Source organism: Dipteris shenzhenensis, chromosome 11 (assembly GCF_047967505.1).
Source record: "Dipteris shenzhenensis isolate YYH24624 ecotype China chromosome 11, Dip_SZ_1.0, whole genome shotgun sequence".
NCBI classification, from domain to species: domain Eukaryota; kingdom Viridiplantae; phylum Streptophyta; class Polypodiopsida; order Gleicheniales; family Dipteridaceae; genus Dipteris; species Dipteris shenzhenensis.
The window spans coordinates 55,170,380-55,184,032 of NC_141606.1; the positions used below are offsets into that span (position 1 = coordinate 55,170,380).

Genomic DNA, 13,653 nt, shown 5'->3' on the forward strand with positions numbered 1-13,653 from the left:
TACCGAGTATGAAGTGTCTCATTGACACTAAGAGAGCATGCATCCTTTGAAGGATCATAACTGCAAGTCAAGAAAGCATATGGGTCATCATCATTAGTGGCTGTAGCATCTGAACTACCCATTGAAAAATTTAGAGTGCAAGACAGAAAGGCATAGTGCTCTTCCACAAAGTTGGCTGCAACATCTCCCCCATCATGAGAATGTGGAGCTGATGCATCTGACACAGCCATACTGAAATCCCTTTTCTTCTCTTTGGCTATGCGCTTCTTGCATTCTCCAATATAATGACCTGGCTTCTTGCAATAATGACAGATGCCCTTCTTTTTCTGCTTATTTGTATCACCCTTTGCCTTATAAGAGGGCTATCCTGAATCAGCTTTATGCTGATTTGTGGGCTGATTGGCATGTGACTTTTGCTGCCCTTACCCTTGGGCTTAAACTTGGAAAGCATGGCATGCTCACCAGCCCGGGTTGCCATATTTTTGTGTGTCTGCTCCTCTTGCAACAGAAGTCCTACCAACTCGTGAAAAAAGGAGATTGCTGCCCCCCCCTCAATGACAAATTCAGCAAGGTGTGGAAACCGAGATAGGACTCAAGAAGAGAGTTTAGAGTGGTGGTGATCATCTCTGAATCTGGAATGACTTCATCAATATTCAACAATTGTTCCCTCGAGTCCTGAAGCTTTGTGAGGTGAGAATTCATGGAATCTCCCTCATCCATATGCGTATGGGAAAGCTCTCACTTCATAAAGTAAACTCGGGCATCATTACTTGCTGCAAACATACTCTCTAGTATCTCCCAAGCTGCCATAGATGTCTTGCATGACCGAATATGAGGTATAATGAACCTCTTGACAGAAAGAGAAATTACTGAAAGAGCTTGTGCATCTCTAGAGTCCCATCTTTTCTACTCTGCTGTGGGAGCTCCTAGAGCGGCTGCTCCAACTACTTGTGCTGCATTTGCACCTCTACCCCTACCTCCAGCTGTAGGAGTGACAGGTTTACCCGCTGTATCTGGTCTTGCTTCATCTCCATTGACATAATCCCAAAGATGTCTGCCAACCAAGATATTGCGAACCATGAAACTCCACAAGGAGTAGTTGGTGCCATCCAACTTATCCTCCTGTGTGAGAACTCCGAACACCTCATTGGGCTTGTTTTGAGCCATTTTCACCAGATAATCTTAAAAAATACAGCAAACTGACCAAGTAAAATCCCTTCTTGGGATGTAAAATGCACAAGTAAAATCTACAAAGAAAATCTACCCACAGTGACAAATACTGTCACAACCTATCAAAGGCTCAAAATGCACTTCAATTATCTTGCAAATGCTCTCAATCTGCCAAAAAAACACTGCAAAACTTGCCAATGTCTGCAATGTCACTCAAAATGAGTCCAAAATTGCCTGCAGCAGTCCCAAAATGCTTGTACACTGCCAAATTGCATCAGAATGCCAAAAGCCCCAATTTCTTCAGGGAAATTGCATCCAAAAGAGGGCAATTTGTTTGAAAGCCCCAAAAGTGCAAAAAATTGCAGTGTAAAGCAAAAAGCCCCAAATTTTTGCAAGAAATTGCAACTCTAAAAGGGACAAATTGACTGAAAGCCCCAATTTGCAATTTACCTGCAAAAGAACCAAATTCTACAGCCAATGTGTGCAAATGAGCACACCCACAATCCCAAAATGCACCTGCTTGAATCCACAGCCAATCAATGGCTCCTTGCAAAATGTACCTGCAAGGAAAATAACCTGCACAGAGAGTCTTCTCCACCACAACACTTGCAAACGAAGCAGTCTCATACTAGTTGTACGGACTGCTACACGGAGATGTGTACGTACACCGTACGGTTGTACAGTCACACGTGCACAGGTAAGGTGTAGGTACACCATACGTTGTACGGACGCAGAGGGTGAGCTGCACATATGACAAGTGTACGGTCGCTGTACAACAATGGTACGGTCGCCATACGTTGTATGATGTACGAGCGCTGCTTGCAGGTACGAAAGTCCGTATGCTGTACGGACTGCCTACAGATACGGTAGATATGCAACTGACGCAGGTACGACAGATATGCACAGTACGGTTCTGTATGGTACAGTCGCTGCAGATGTCTATTGTACGGCAAAAGGAGCTAGTCGAGATAGTGATGTTGGTACGGACGTCGGCTCTGGTACGAACGGCGCTACGGAACAGCCAACTATGGCTGTACAGAAAGATGTGCAAGCAGGGAGCTTCTCACGCTTGGGCTGCAGCTTGTGTGTGAGAGCAGGTCCGTGAGAGCTAGTGGCTCTGATACCAAATGATGGAAATGGAGAGAGAGAGAGAGAGAGAGAGAGAGAGAGAGAGAGAGAGAGAGAGAGCGGGAAGCAAGAGAGTGTAAGCTGAATGTCGAATATGCAATAGAAGAGAGTGAAGCAATACAAAGGGAGGATAAGGTTTTGTCTAAGAGAGAGAGAGAGAGAGCGGGAAGCAAGAGAGTGTAAGCTGAATGTCGAATATGCAATAGAAGAGAGTGAAGCAATACAAAGGGAGGATAAGGTTTTGTCTAAGTGACAAATCTTATCCTTCACTAACCGTAGTTAGTAAACTAACTGTGGTTAGGGGGGAAAACCTTTAAATGAGGGAAAAGTGCCCCTAACCCACTTATTGACTTTACATTGGTCACTGCCTAGAATTTATCAATAATTCTAACACCTCCAAGACACGCTTTGGCTATATTTCCCTAGTGCTTAGCAGGTACATAATTATATCTTGAGCAGTAATCTGTTTGTAATTCTATCTTGAAATTTCTTCTTCACCAAGGGCTCAAACGGCTTTATTTTCATAGGCTGGTTAAGACCAAAGAGAGCCTTTGTCGAATGATGACCCATTCAGATTGGTTGGACTGGAATGATTCGAGATTGCCTGTTGGACAGAATGTAGAGGGGATTGTCTTCGACAATTAGTTTTGGCAGAAAGCCCTTTCCATTCAAATGTCCATAGAGCCCTTGTACTTTGTGCTTCGACTATTCAACCACGAGGGTTGTACTATGGGCTTTATGAGTTCATGTTGAATCTTCGAAAAGCCACGAAGGATTGCCCTATCCTCGAGCAGAGGAGGTAAATACACTAAAAATACAAGTCTTGTAACTTGTCCTTAATTTAACTTCTAAGTCATGACTCATGATTCCTCTAATCTCTTAGCTCTAAGTTCTAACTTGATTTCTTTTGGTAACCAGAAAAGATGATATATTAGCGATTTGGAGGAAGATTCATAGGCCAATCCACACTCTTGCACATATGCTCCATCCCTTGTGGAAGGAACCTGCTAAATGGAATGATCGCATGCTTGTGAGCAGATGGACCCAGTACTTGGACAAAGTATGCGAGCCATCGGTCCAAAATAGGTGAGCCTTGAGATGATTTCAGAATCTAGATTCAAGATTGGCAATTTAGCTGCTAGCTGCTAGCATGTGACATTAGGTCTAGCTGAGAGGATATGGAGTATATGTGCAGACATACACACCAGGAAGAGAAACAAGTAAGTTCTTAAGCGCTTTAACTTTTAAGCTTAGTGGATTCTAAGTTATAGCTTATATTTTAAAAAATAGCTTCAGCCTTCAATTGACTTCCCTTTCCTTTATAAAATATGTCAGGTTGAGCATGGAGCAGCTTGACAGATTGGTCTATGTAAATGCCAACCTACGTCTACTGGAGACATACAGGTCTGCAGATGGTACTAGTAGCCTTGAGTGGAAGCCGAAACAAGTTAATTCTGACAAGATAAAGCCGAAACCTATCGATTTGTCGATCATCCAACGAAGTCGAGAGAACGACGATTTACGACTTCCTCCAATAGAATACACTCCAATTTCGCCATCAGAGATACTCACAGGCTCGAGCTCGTGCACCGCGAGTACTAGCTGCAGCTACTAGAGAGGATGCAGAGACACCTGCCACGGCCTCGAGATCATCACAGGCTGCTCAACTTCGTGTTTATTAGCGTCGAGCACGAGCCTCACGCGGGGGATCACATGTACTTGTTCTTGCATCCTCATTCCGAGGACGTCAAGGTTGAGATGAGGCATAAAAGGAGGAGGAGGAGATATTGGCAGACACCACAGGCACAAACTCAGAGGACTCAGATCAATTGCGAGCCACAGGTTGGTTCGAGGGTGATACTTCCTCTTCCTCTCCCGAAGATGCAGATTCATCTTCAGAGGATAGTAGTGAGGCAACAGATCTTGGAGAGGAGCTAGAGTCCTAGGCTCCCCTAGCTCAAGAGGCTAGATAGTAGGTGTAGGATGTTACAATTTACCTATAGGTTGTATAGCTAGCTTGTAGCCTACCGCATGTAGGCCTTCGAGGCTTGGACCATGGGTTCATGGATGATGGAATCTAGATTTTGGATTATGTATACAGTTATCTGTATATCATTTGACATTATGAGTCATGACATCAGACATGTTACATGTATTACATTTTGTTATCTTTTGTATCCAATCTCAATTGACGATGATTGAAACTGGCCATGCCATTGGCATGGACGGTGGACCATCTTTCACAATTGTCAATGCTTCTTCAAAGTTTAAAGTTTAAACTTCAAATAGGCATTAAAGTTTGAAATTTGAAGTTTAAACTTTAAACTTCAAAGTTTAAACTTTATACTTTATACTTTAACTTTTAAGTTGAATGAATGATGATTAAATTTGAAGGCTGTGCTTAAATTTTAAAAGTTACTACTTCTGTAGGGTGTAGCCTATTGGCTTGTGACCACTGACTTGTCCAATGTCACTTCAAACTTGTAGGCTGCTCAATGCTACTAGGTGACTTGGCATCTGTACTATGTAGGCTTATGACTTGTCACCTGGGTCCTGTAGGCTGTATGCTCGCAGCTCTTGGCTGTTAGCCTGTTCAATGTTGTCTCTTGAATTTTTAGAGTGCCCACTGTGTATGTGTGTATCTGAGATATGTGTGCACTGTGTTTATTATATATACATATATATGTATTTATAGGCGTTTCTAGACGAAACGCCTATTAAATTCTAGAAACGTTTCTTGCAACACTGGTCACTACCTGGTGAAGTTCAGGAATTATCCTGCACTGGATGGGAAGTGGATGGAGGAAGGGTGATCTGGCAGAGTAACCTCAGATTTGCCGCTCTACCTGGACGCATTTCAGCTTGATTCCACTGCGGTGCAGGCTCCTACAGGTTCAGCAAAGCAGAGATCTGGAGCATTGCTTGGTGCTCGAGAGAAGGGTAGTACCTCCACTTCCTTGATTCAGACTGCTCATGTATCTGGAGATCGCTTGGTGGCACCGATCGTCTCACCTAAGATACTGCTTGCTAACAGTATTTCTGCCGTGAGGTCTCCATGATGGGTGTTCTAGACACTCCACACAGCAGATGCATTGATCTATGGATGGACTCACACACTCTCCTACACCATATGTTCCTTACGAGGTTGTATTTTACACATGATGTATATTCTGGTATGGGCTATTTATGCCTACTTTCTTTATTTCCCATGTAAGTTGTCAGCAACAACCTGGGTAGTTTTCTGTGTTAAGAGAAGGGTATGTCACGAGGACGTGAAAGTGATGTAATGTATTTTTGTAACTCAACCCACGCTTAACCCAAGGTTAACCGTGGTTAAGTCTAGTAATAGTTTGGCCGTGAGGGGCTGGCTAGAGGAAATGCAAACTTCCTAGAAGTTCCTAGGGGCAAAGTCTAGGTGTACTACTAGGTCCTAGAGGCAAGGCAAAGGCATTAGAGAGGAGTCTAAAAGTTGGGCCCAAGGACAACCAACGTTGTGCTTGGTCAAGTGGGTTAGGACTTTAATGAAGGCCCCCATGTCATGCATGCAGGTGCATGCCCTTCTCCCACCTACCATCTCTCTCCCCTAACCCTCCTAGAGCATTCCAAGCCTAGCAGAAGCACCCTAGGCTGATTTTGACTTTTTGGTTGGCTCTTGTTGCTGTTTTGCTGCTGCTCTGGCTTTTCCTACAGCTCTTGCACACAAATTGAGGCAGCCCATCTGCTGGCACACAACCCAAGGATGTGTACGGCTGCTGGCACGATTTTCTAAGCAATGTAGGGTGCATTTATTGCAGTCCGTACAGCTACGGATCCGTACAGACTGTACGAACCTGAGGCACGATTCTCGAGGCTGATGTACAGACTTCTTGGCACACGCCCCAAGACACACGCGAGTCCCGAGGTGATTTGTGGCTGGTTAGAAGCGAGGTTCGAGGCCCGGATCCCAAGGTCAAGGCTTTGGGGCAGATCTGCAAGCCTGTGTTCCTCTTCAACTCCTTCTTGCCTTCCTTCCACCTTCTTTATGTTCTTTTTCTCTTCTCCCTAAGGCTGAGAGACACGCGCACCCTGCTGGGAGCCTGGTTAGGAGATAGGCGCGAGGACTGAGCTCGCCCCTCGGCCATAGACAGTAGGTATTTGGTTATTGTCTTTTTCTTTTTTGTTATTTCTCATTTTAAAGTTAGTTGCAGTGTGTTTCTTGTGTTTGGAGTCCTTTCTGGTCCCCACAGGCTTAAGCAAGCACTCAGAAGCAAAGGGTGCACCTAGGGAAAGGCCAAAGGGTTAGTGTGTTGCATGTGAAAGCCTCAAGGCTGCTTGGGTACAGTTGGCTAGTGGTTTGGATGCTTGGATGCCTTTCAATTGGGTCAGGTCAGAAGTGGATGCCTAAGATAGCCTTGCCAGTTGGATTCTAGTGGTGCACTTGGGTTAGATGCCCAAAAGTCCGACAAAGGATTTGCCGAAAGGAACAGTGCAAGGGTGAGCCCCTAGTGTAAAGCATTTCCATTCAAAAGCATTAAATGAATACCGAAAGGGACACCAAGCATTTGGGACCAGTGGGTGTATTGTGTATTGTTTTCACTGAGCAGAGGCATTCTAGCCTCCCCATTGTTGTTGTTGAGGTTTATTTCTAAGTAATGTTAAGTGATCAAAGTGTCCGAAGCTTGCATTGTGGCTATTTATGAGGTTTATGATTGAATAGATGCATATTACTGCCCTTTAGTTTCTTGAAAGCCACTTACATCACATTGTTAGAAATCGACCAACAGAGGGTACGCACAGCAGAAGACTGATAGAATAGCCCAGGAGCTCACACTGTGTGTGTGTGGGAGAGGAATCACAGACTTCTTAACTTATTGTACATAACATAGATGCGCAGACTCGTCAATAGACAATGAACCAACCAGATATAGAAACCACCAAAATAATATATTTCCATCCAAAGCTATGGACACAATACAAAAATAGATAGATCTAGAGTCCCACCAATGGTGTGGTCCTCTGATCCAACCGCAAGGTACTTCTCCTATCTGCCGGCTATCTCTAGACTCGAGGCCGCATGATCCACCTCGAGCGTATGTAGACTCTCTATCCAGATCTCAACACCCTCCTACCCTGGTAGGCAGCCTAGGGTTCAGCCTTGTGAGCTAAGTCTGCAGCGACACCTCCAAGACTCCTTTACCTCCTGATTGTAGGCCAAAGGATAAGGGTAAGCTGCTCCTATCTGCTCCTCTGATGGCTGACCTGCTGGAAGAATGCGGCTGGATGCCTCCTTTTATAGGCCCAAAGGGCCCCTTGAAGTGGCCGACCGGCCTGCCCTAATATGGTCAACCAGTCGACCATAAAACCGACTCCACAGGCCCCCACAATTCCTAAAAAATGAAAGCCCTGAGGTAAGGACTTTCTCTGATTCTTTTGGTCTTTGGACGGGGTGTCCTAACGAGGTGACTCCCCCCGTGCGAATAGACCCTTAAAACCCTTAAACCGTGGGGAAAAGAGACCCCCCCCCGTTCTCCTTAACGGAAAGTCGGATTGGAACAAGATTTTAAGGGGGTGATCCACCCACCAAGCACCCCCTATAACGATATCTAGAGCTCCAATCCTCAAAATAAGTAGCCCAAACGGAGCACACCATTTTACAGCAAAAATACAAGAAGAAAAGCCTAACAAAGAAGGAAGAAGAGGTCATTTTAGGTGGTTTTTCGACACAAGTGCAGCGGGAGTCGGATAAGTACCACCAACTCTGCAACACTTGACTTTTGCTGTAAAATACACGCCTTTTCTGAAATTACAGCAAGTCATTTTCTCTCTTGTATTACTAAAAAGAAAGAATGGAAGGAGAAGGGATATTTAATAATGAACTTGTCCTTTTTCCTCCACTACCAGAAGGAGATAGGGAGAGAACACCATCACCTCCTCCTAAAGAGGATAATGTAGATGAGAGTTACACACATATTGAGTATGATAACCCACATATAGAATTACCTTCATCTCTCCTTCAAGAATCTCGATAGGGACTTTTCCTTCAGAAATGAAGGGAGAAACGAGTTCATCCAAGAGCAAGGCACTGACTTTACGCCTTTAACTCAAAATCTCGTACACATGGATTATAATCCAAGTGCAAGAGGGAGAGAAGAGTCTCCCGTTGATAAGCTGGTTTCTCAGCTTAGCCATATGATTGAACAGTCCATTATTTGGAACTAAGAGAGTGCTGAATTTTGGGGATAAAGATTTAAGTACCCCCTCAAAGAGAGCTAAATTCCAACCCCAAGAGAGAATAGAATTCCCAAAGTATGATGGAGCAAGAGAGGCGGATAAAATCCTCAATTGGATTCGCCATTTTGAGCTATGTTTTGCCCATCAAAATAAGATCGACCACAAGAAGCTTGCTCTTGCCACACTGCATCTACAGAAGGATGCTTTGATGTGGTGGTCCTTATCACAAACGGGAAAAGAGCCTATTCTTCAATGGTCCAAATTTGTAGAGCAGCTTAAAGCCACTTTCATGCCTCCGAGGCATGATGAAGAATTGACCTTCCGCTGGAAAAGGTTCAGGCAATTCGAAAATGGGAGTACCGCTGAATTTACAGCTAGGTTCTGGAAACTCCCTTTAGAGTTACCTGAGAAGAGCGAGGATAATAGAAGGAAGAAGTATTTAGCAGCCTAACCCCGAAAGTGAGGTATGAGATTGAAATGTTCAACCCAACCACCTTGAAAGACCTCACTAAATTGGCTGAGATAGCTGAGAGGAAATTGAATCCTCTGAATCCTTTCAACAAAGAAAAGGAGAACGCTATTGTACAAAATGTTAACAACCAATCACATACTAGATTCTTCCATTACTGACCATGAGAAGAAAAAGCTAATGTTTCGCATGTAAGAAACATAAGCCAGGGCATCCATGGCATAAATGTCCTACTCTATTAGCCAAAATTGCCAAAACTAATTCTGTAAAAGGAAAAGGCAAAGCATCCAAGCAGGAGGGTGAGGCTTCTAGCTCCTCATCCCAAGACTCTACGGTGAACATAGAACCAAGAGTAAATTCTATCCATTCAGCCAACAGTGGTGTATGGATGTGTGAACTACATAGAGAGTAGGCATATTCATTGTAGAGGATGGATAGAGAATAAATATTTTTATCCTCCGTGTAGAGCGTCTGATAGGATGAATAGGGCTGAAATAGAAGAGTTGGAAAAAGAGATTGAAGGTCTATAGTTTCTATAGACTAAGTAGCTCTCCATCGCAAAATCATCTATAGCCAAGGTCTACCTAGTTCAATGAAACAATTGGGTGAGAGAATCGTTTTAATACTGACCAGTTAGTTGAGAATATGTTTCATCTTATTGAGCAGGTTACTGTAAAGAGATTTCAGCAGTTTGGTATTCAGAAGAAAATTCTGAGTATGAAGAGATATTGAAGAGGCACTGCAGTGGTACTTCTGCATTTTGAATATTCAGCATCAAGAGGAATCGTAACTTGAAGATGGGATTTAAGTTTTGATTCAGAAGAGATCATGTACTACTAGGAGAAGACTATTTGCAGATTATGAAGACGAGATGCAAATGCAAAAGTAAAAGAAAAGCGTACGCAAGAGAAAGAGACAAGAGAGGATCAAAAGAGGACTTCTGCCCATTCAAGCAGGAGGGAGTGCCATGACACGAGAAATCACTAATCCGTGATTAGTAGACATTAAAACATTATTATATATTATATGCCAATGGTGTAACCTCTATTTGTATTTATGATGGACACCGACCGATTTGTTATGGCAGTGGACAGTAGATAGACGGCATCGAATTTGGACATGTGATACTTATTCTATTAATAAAAATGTGCACACACGTGTCTAGGTCCTAGGGGAAATAGGAAGGGAAGGGTGCATTAAGATGCATTGAATGGTAGATGCATGGGTCATAGGCTAAGGGTAGGTGTAAATGGGAAGATGGAACTTGAGTGATCTCAAGGGACATTAATGAAAGGGTATCACCCTTTTCATTGTGAATCTCACGTAGCATTCTTCATTCACCTTGCATTCATCCGCCATCTCTCTCCCACCTTGCATTCTACATTCACCTTGCATTCATCCGCCATCTCTCTCCCACCTTGCATGTAGGTCGAAGTAGAAACAAGTACTCTCACGAGGGCGCTCTTCCCCATTGGAGGGCCAATCAGCATTCAAATTCTGCATGCATTGTACACATTTGCATTCTTGAGAAGGCTGGTTCTTCACACCCATCTCTAGGGCCGTGTGCTCCCTGCCTTTAAGTGGGGGCCCAGCCCCCCTTGCTTTGTGTGCCAGCCCCCTCCTACTCCCCTCTATGCATGGGGCTGTGGGCTGGCCTATGTGGCCGACCAGTTTCCTGGCCCTATATAAGGGCAGGGTGCTGCCCACTGCAGCCCCTCCCTTCCCTGCAACACTTGTGCTGCTGCCAGGCCCTCTTGCAGGCCTTTTAACCTACTCATATCCCTTCTCATCCCAGGCGCTTCTGGCCCAGGATTCTCTTTGTACCTGCAGCTCCAGATCTTCCCTCTTGCAGGCCTGCTCCATCCCTTGGATGCCCCACCATCTGCACTGTAATTGGCACCATCTGTTGCAGCCTTCTTCTCTTATGAGGTGCTGCCCATGTGGCAGCCCCCCCTCTCTCTCTTCTCTGGGCATCTTCTGCCCTAGGTCTCCCTCCCCCATGCTCTCCTCATATGGAGGCTTACAGATGGGGAGGTGACCTTTCCAACACACATGATGTGACTCATAACTCATCACATAAATGGAGACTTGAGCATGGATGAGCATGAGAGGCTGAACATGGATGAGCGTCAAGCAAGAGTCTACAGCTTTGAGCAATGAGAAACCTTGGAGTGGTGGAGACACCATGGTGAGAGAGATCTGAGAGCTAGAGAGGCTAAGAGCATGAGCATATCAATGTATGGAAAATGTGCATGCCTAGAAAGATTGAAGTGTCGCCTATGCAAGGCATGAAATGCGTTGACCTACGTTCTTATAACTGGTAAGTGCAATTACCAACAACAAGATCCTACGTCTAATAATAGTTTTTCAGATCCTTACAAGTAAGAGGCATCCCTAAATGCCTCTAATGTCCATTACATAGAGGACGCATTTCGAATCTGACTATGGTTTTGCATGTGTTGCTCTTCTTGGTAGAGCAAACTAGGCATTTTGTGATATGAAGCATCTCAAAATTAGTTACCATAGTGAAGTTAAAGACAAAGCTTTTATATGATGGTGCAAAAGAATAGTAATTGGCATAAGGTCTTATCCTCCATCTTTTCATCGATAGCTGCCAATTGCTTGGTGATGTCCTTAAACTTGGCGAGATGAGTGGCACAGTCACACATACGGTGCAAAAATTATTATTGCACCATCCTCTTGAGAACCCTAGACATTCCCATTGATTTGCTGTCAAATTCTTTATATGAACTTGTTTACAACCCATGAAGACATAATCCTATCCACTGTGAGCATAGGTCCAACAATATCAGTCATCCGCATGGCATACACCCATGTACAGATGTTTGTATGTGTTGACATAGGGTAGTGGTTAGGACTATACAAAACCCTAATGTGTGAATAGTCCCTACAAACTTAGGACAACCAACATCTAGGGTTCCGTAGATATTGTATCGTATTTATTGTGAATAGTAGAAAAGGTGTATCATTTTGTATAGTTCATAGCTTATGTGTGCTCTGTTGGAATGGTCACTTCCCGCCCCTTGATTAGACTGCGCCCTAACCGTAGGCCATTATTGATGCTGGATTAGCCTAGTCCCCACGTTGGCTATTGCCAACCTAAGGTTCAACGGGGCTTCTCCTAGATCTTCCGGGGAGCACTTTGCAGGGACGTAACATTTTCCCTCTCTTCAAATAGATTACTGTCCTCATAGCTCAGGGGAGAAAACAAAATAGTAATGCAGGGTAATGCAGGCAAGGAAACTCTATCGGTGCTCAATTGCTTGTCTCCAACAGACGGTTTCCTTTAGTCGTTGTAACCCTTAACCATCAGACAAGATTTATATAATATTCAGTGTGCAAGAAACATACTGAGGCCATCCTGCTCAGGAGAAACCATGCATACTTCAGGATGTATTGTATAATCTTCTCTGGTAGGTAAACTTTATTACTGGCGGCGTTGCATACAATACTGGGTACACCTAGATCAAAGTTAACTCAAAAAGGAAGAATGCGTACTCCACCTTCTTCATTCTCGTCCTCTGTGGAACGCTTGATAGCACTCTTGGGCGCTACGTTATAGGCTCCAGCAAGCGAAGATTCTACGGATGCAGCAGCTGTCGCAGACGAAGGCAAAGCGTGGGTAGCATCTTGCGCGGAACCCGAGGGAGGAGGAAGGTCAGCAAAGAGCGCGTCACGAACCATCGCTACTGCTCTGAGAGGCCAGAGTGCAACAGGCGACAGACTCAGCTGTTCTGCATCCCGCTGGTAGCGTCTTGCAATGAACTAGGTATAGAGAAGCTTCTGATCTTGCATTAAGCGACAGGAGAATATAAACTCTATCCAGTATGCATACTCCCCCCATACATTTGATAAATGTATATATGTATATACATTTATCAGTACATTTATGAGTATGTATGAGTAGAGCAGGATAATTTCCTTAAAGAACTAAGCTTCTATGAGTATGTATGAGTAGAGGAGGATAATTTCCTCCTCTACTCATTTATCAGTATGTATGAGTAGAGGAGGATAATTTCATTACAGAACTAGGCTTCTATAATAGAATCCAATCGGTGTAGTGTTTCTATAATCAGTATATCCCCCATACATTGAATGTCTTGGTGCTATAGTTCCTAACTCTATGGAGATAAGTGACCACCTAAAAGACAACATCAAGCTATAGAGGTGTAACTATAATCTGTGCTAGTACAATATGATGTGCAACAAGTAACTTGCTCTAATGGATTATTCGAGCAAGAAGTAGAATCTGTAGTCTCTGTAAGTAGGACCAATTTGTCTTTGATAGGCCTGTCCCCGAAAAGGGACTATCGTCCATCTCGGTGGGTAGTGGACAATTGAATAGAAGAGGAGAGACTTGATATTGGTTCCTAGAAATGGGAGTGAAAGCATTAACGCTCGTGGCATACACTTTACTCAAACAAGCCTACATTGCTAGTCATGTCATGAATATTGGGCCCAAGGGGGGACCCTCAGGTATGTATAGGATGAAACAATCTCGAATGGTGCCCCATTAGAGGTTAACTGCTGCAGATGTGCAACCACCCAAGATGTGTTGAAGACCATGACCTTGGTTTTATCCAGGTTGACCTTCAACTCGTGTGTCTCATTGAAAGGCTAAAGTACATCCAAAATGCTACTAGAGACCCTAATTG

General features: G+C 44.0%; 1 protein-coding gene across 1 annotated transcript in view; it reads right to left on the reverse strand.

Moving 5' to 3' along the window:
- Positions 1-12,848, reverse strand: part of LOC147897199 (nucleolar/coiled-body phosphoprotein) — a 35,057-nt gene extending 22,209 nt beyond the window's left edge. The window contains exon 1 of the mRNA XM_087381476.1: positions 12,502-12,848. Within this exon, the coding sequence (XP_087237602.1) occupies positions 12,502-12,682 (181 nt within the window). The 5' untranslated portion in view covers positions 12,683-12,848. The remainder of the gene's footprint in view (positions 1-12,501) is intronic.
- Between the last annotated feature and the right edge of the window lie 805 nt (positions 12,849-13,653).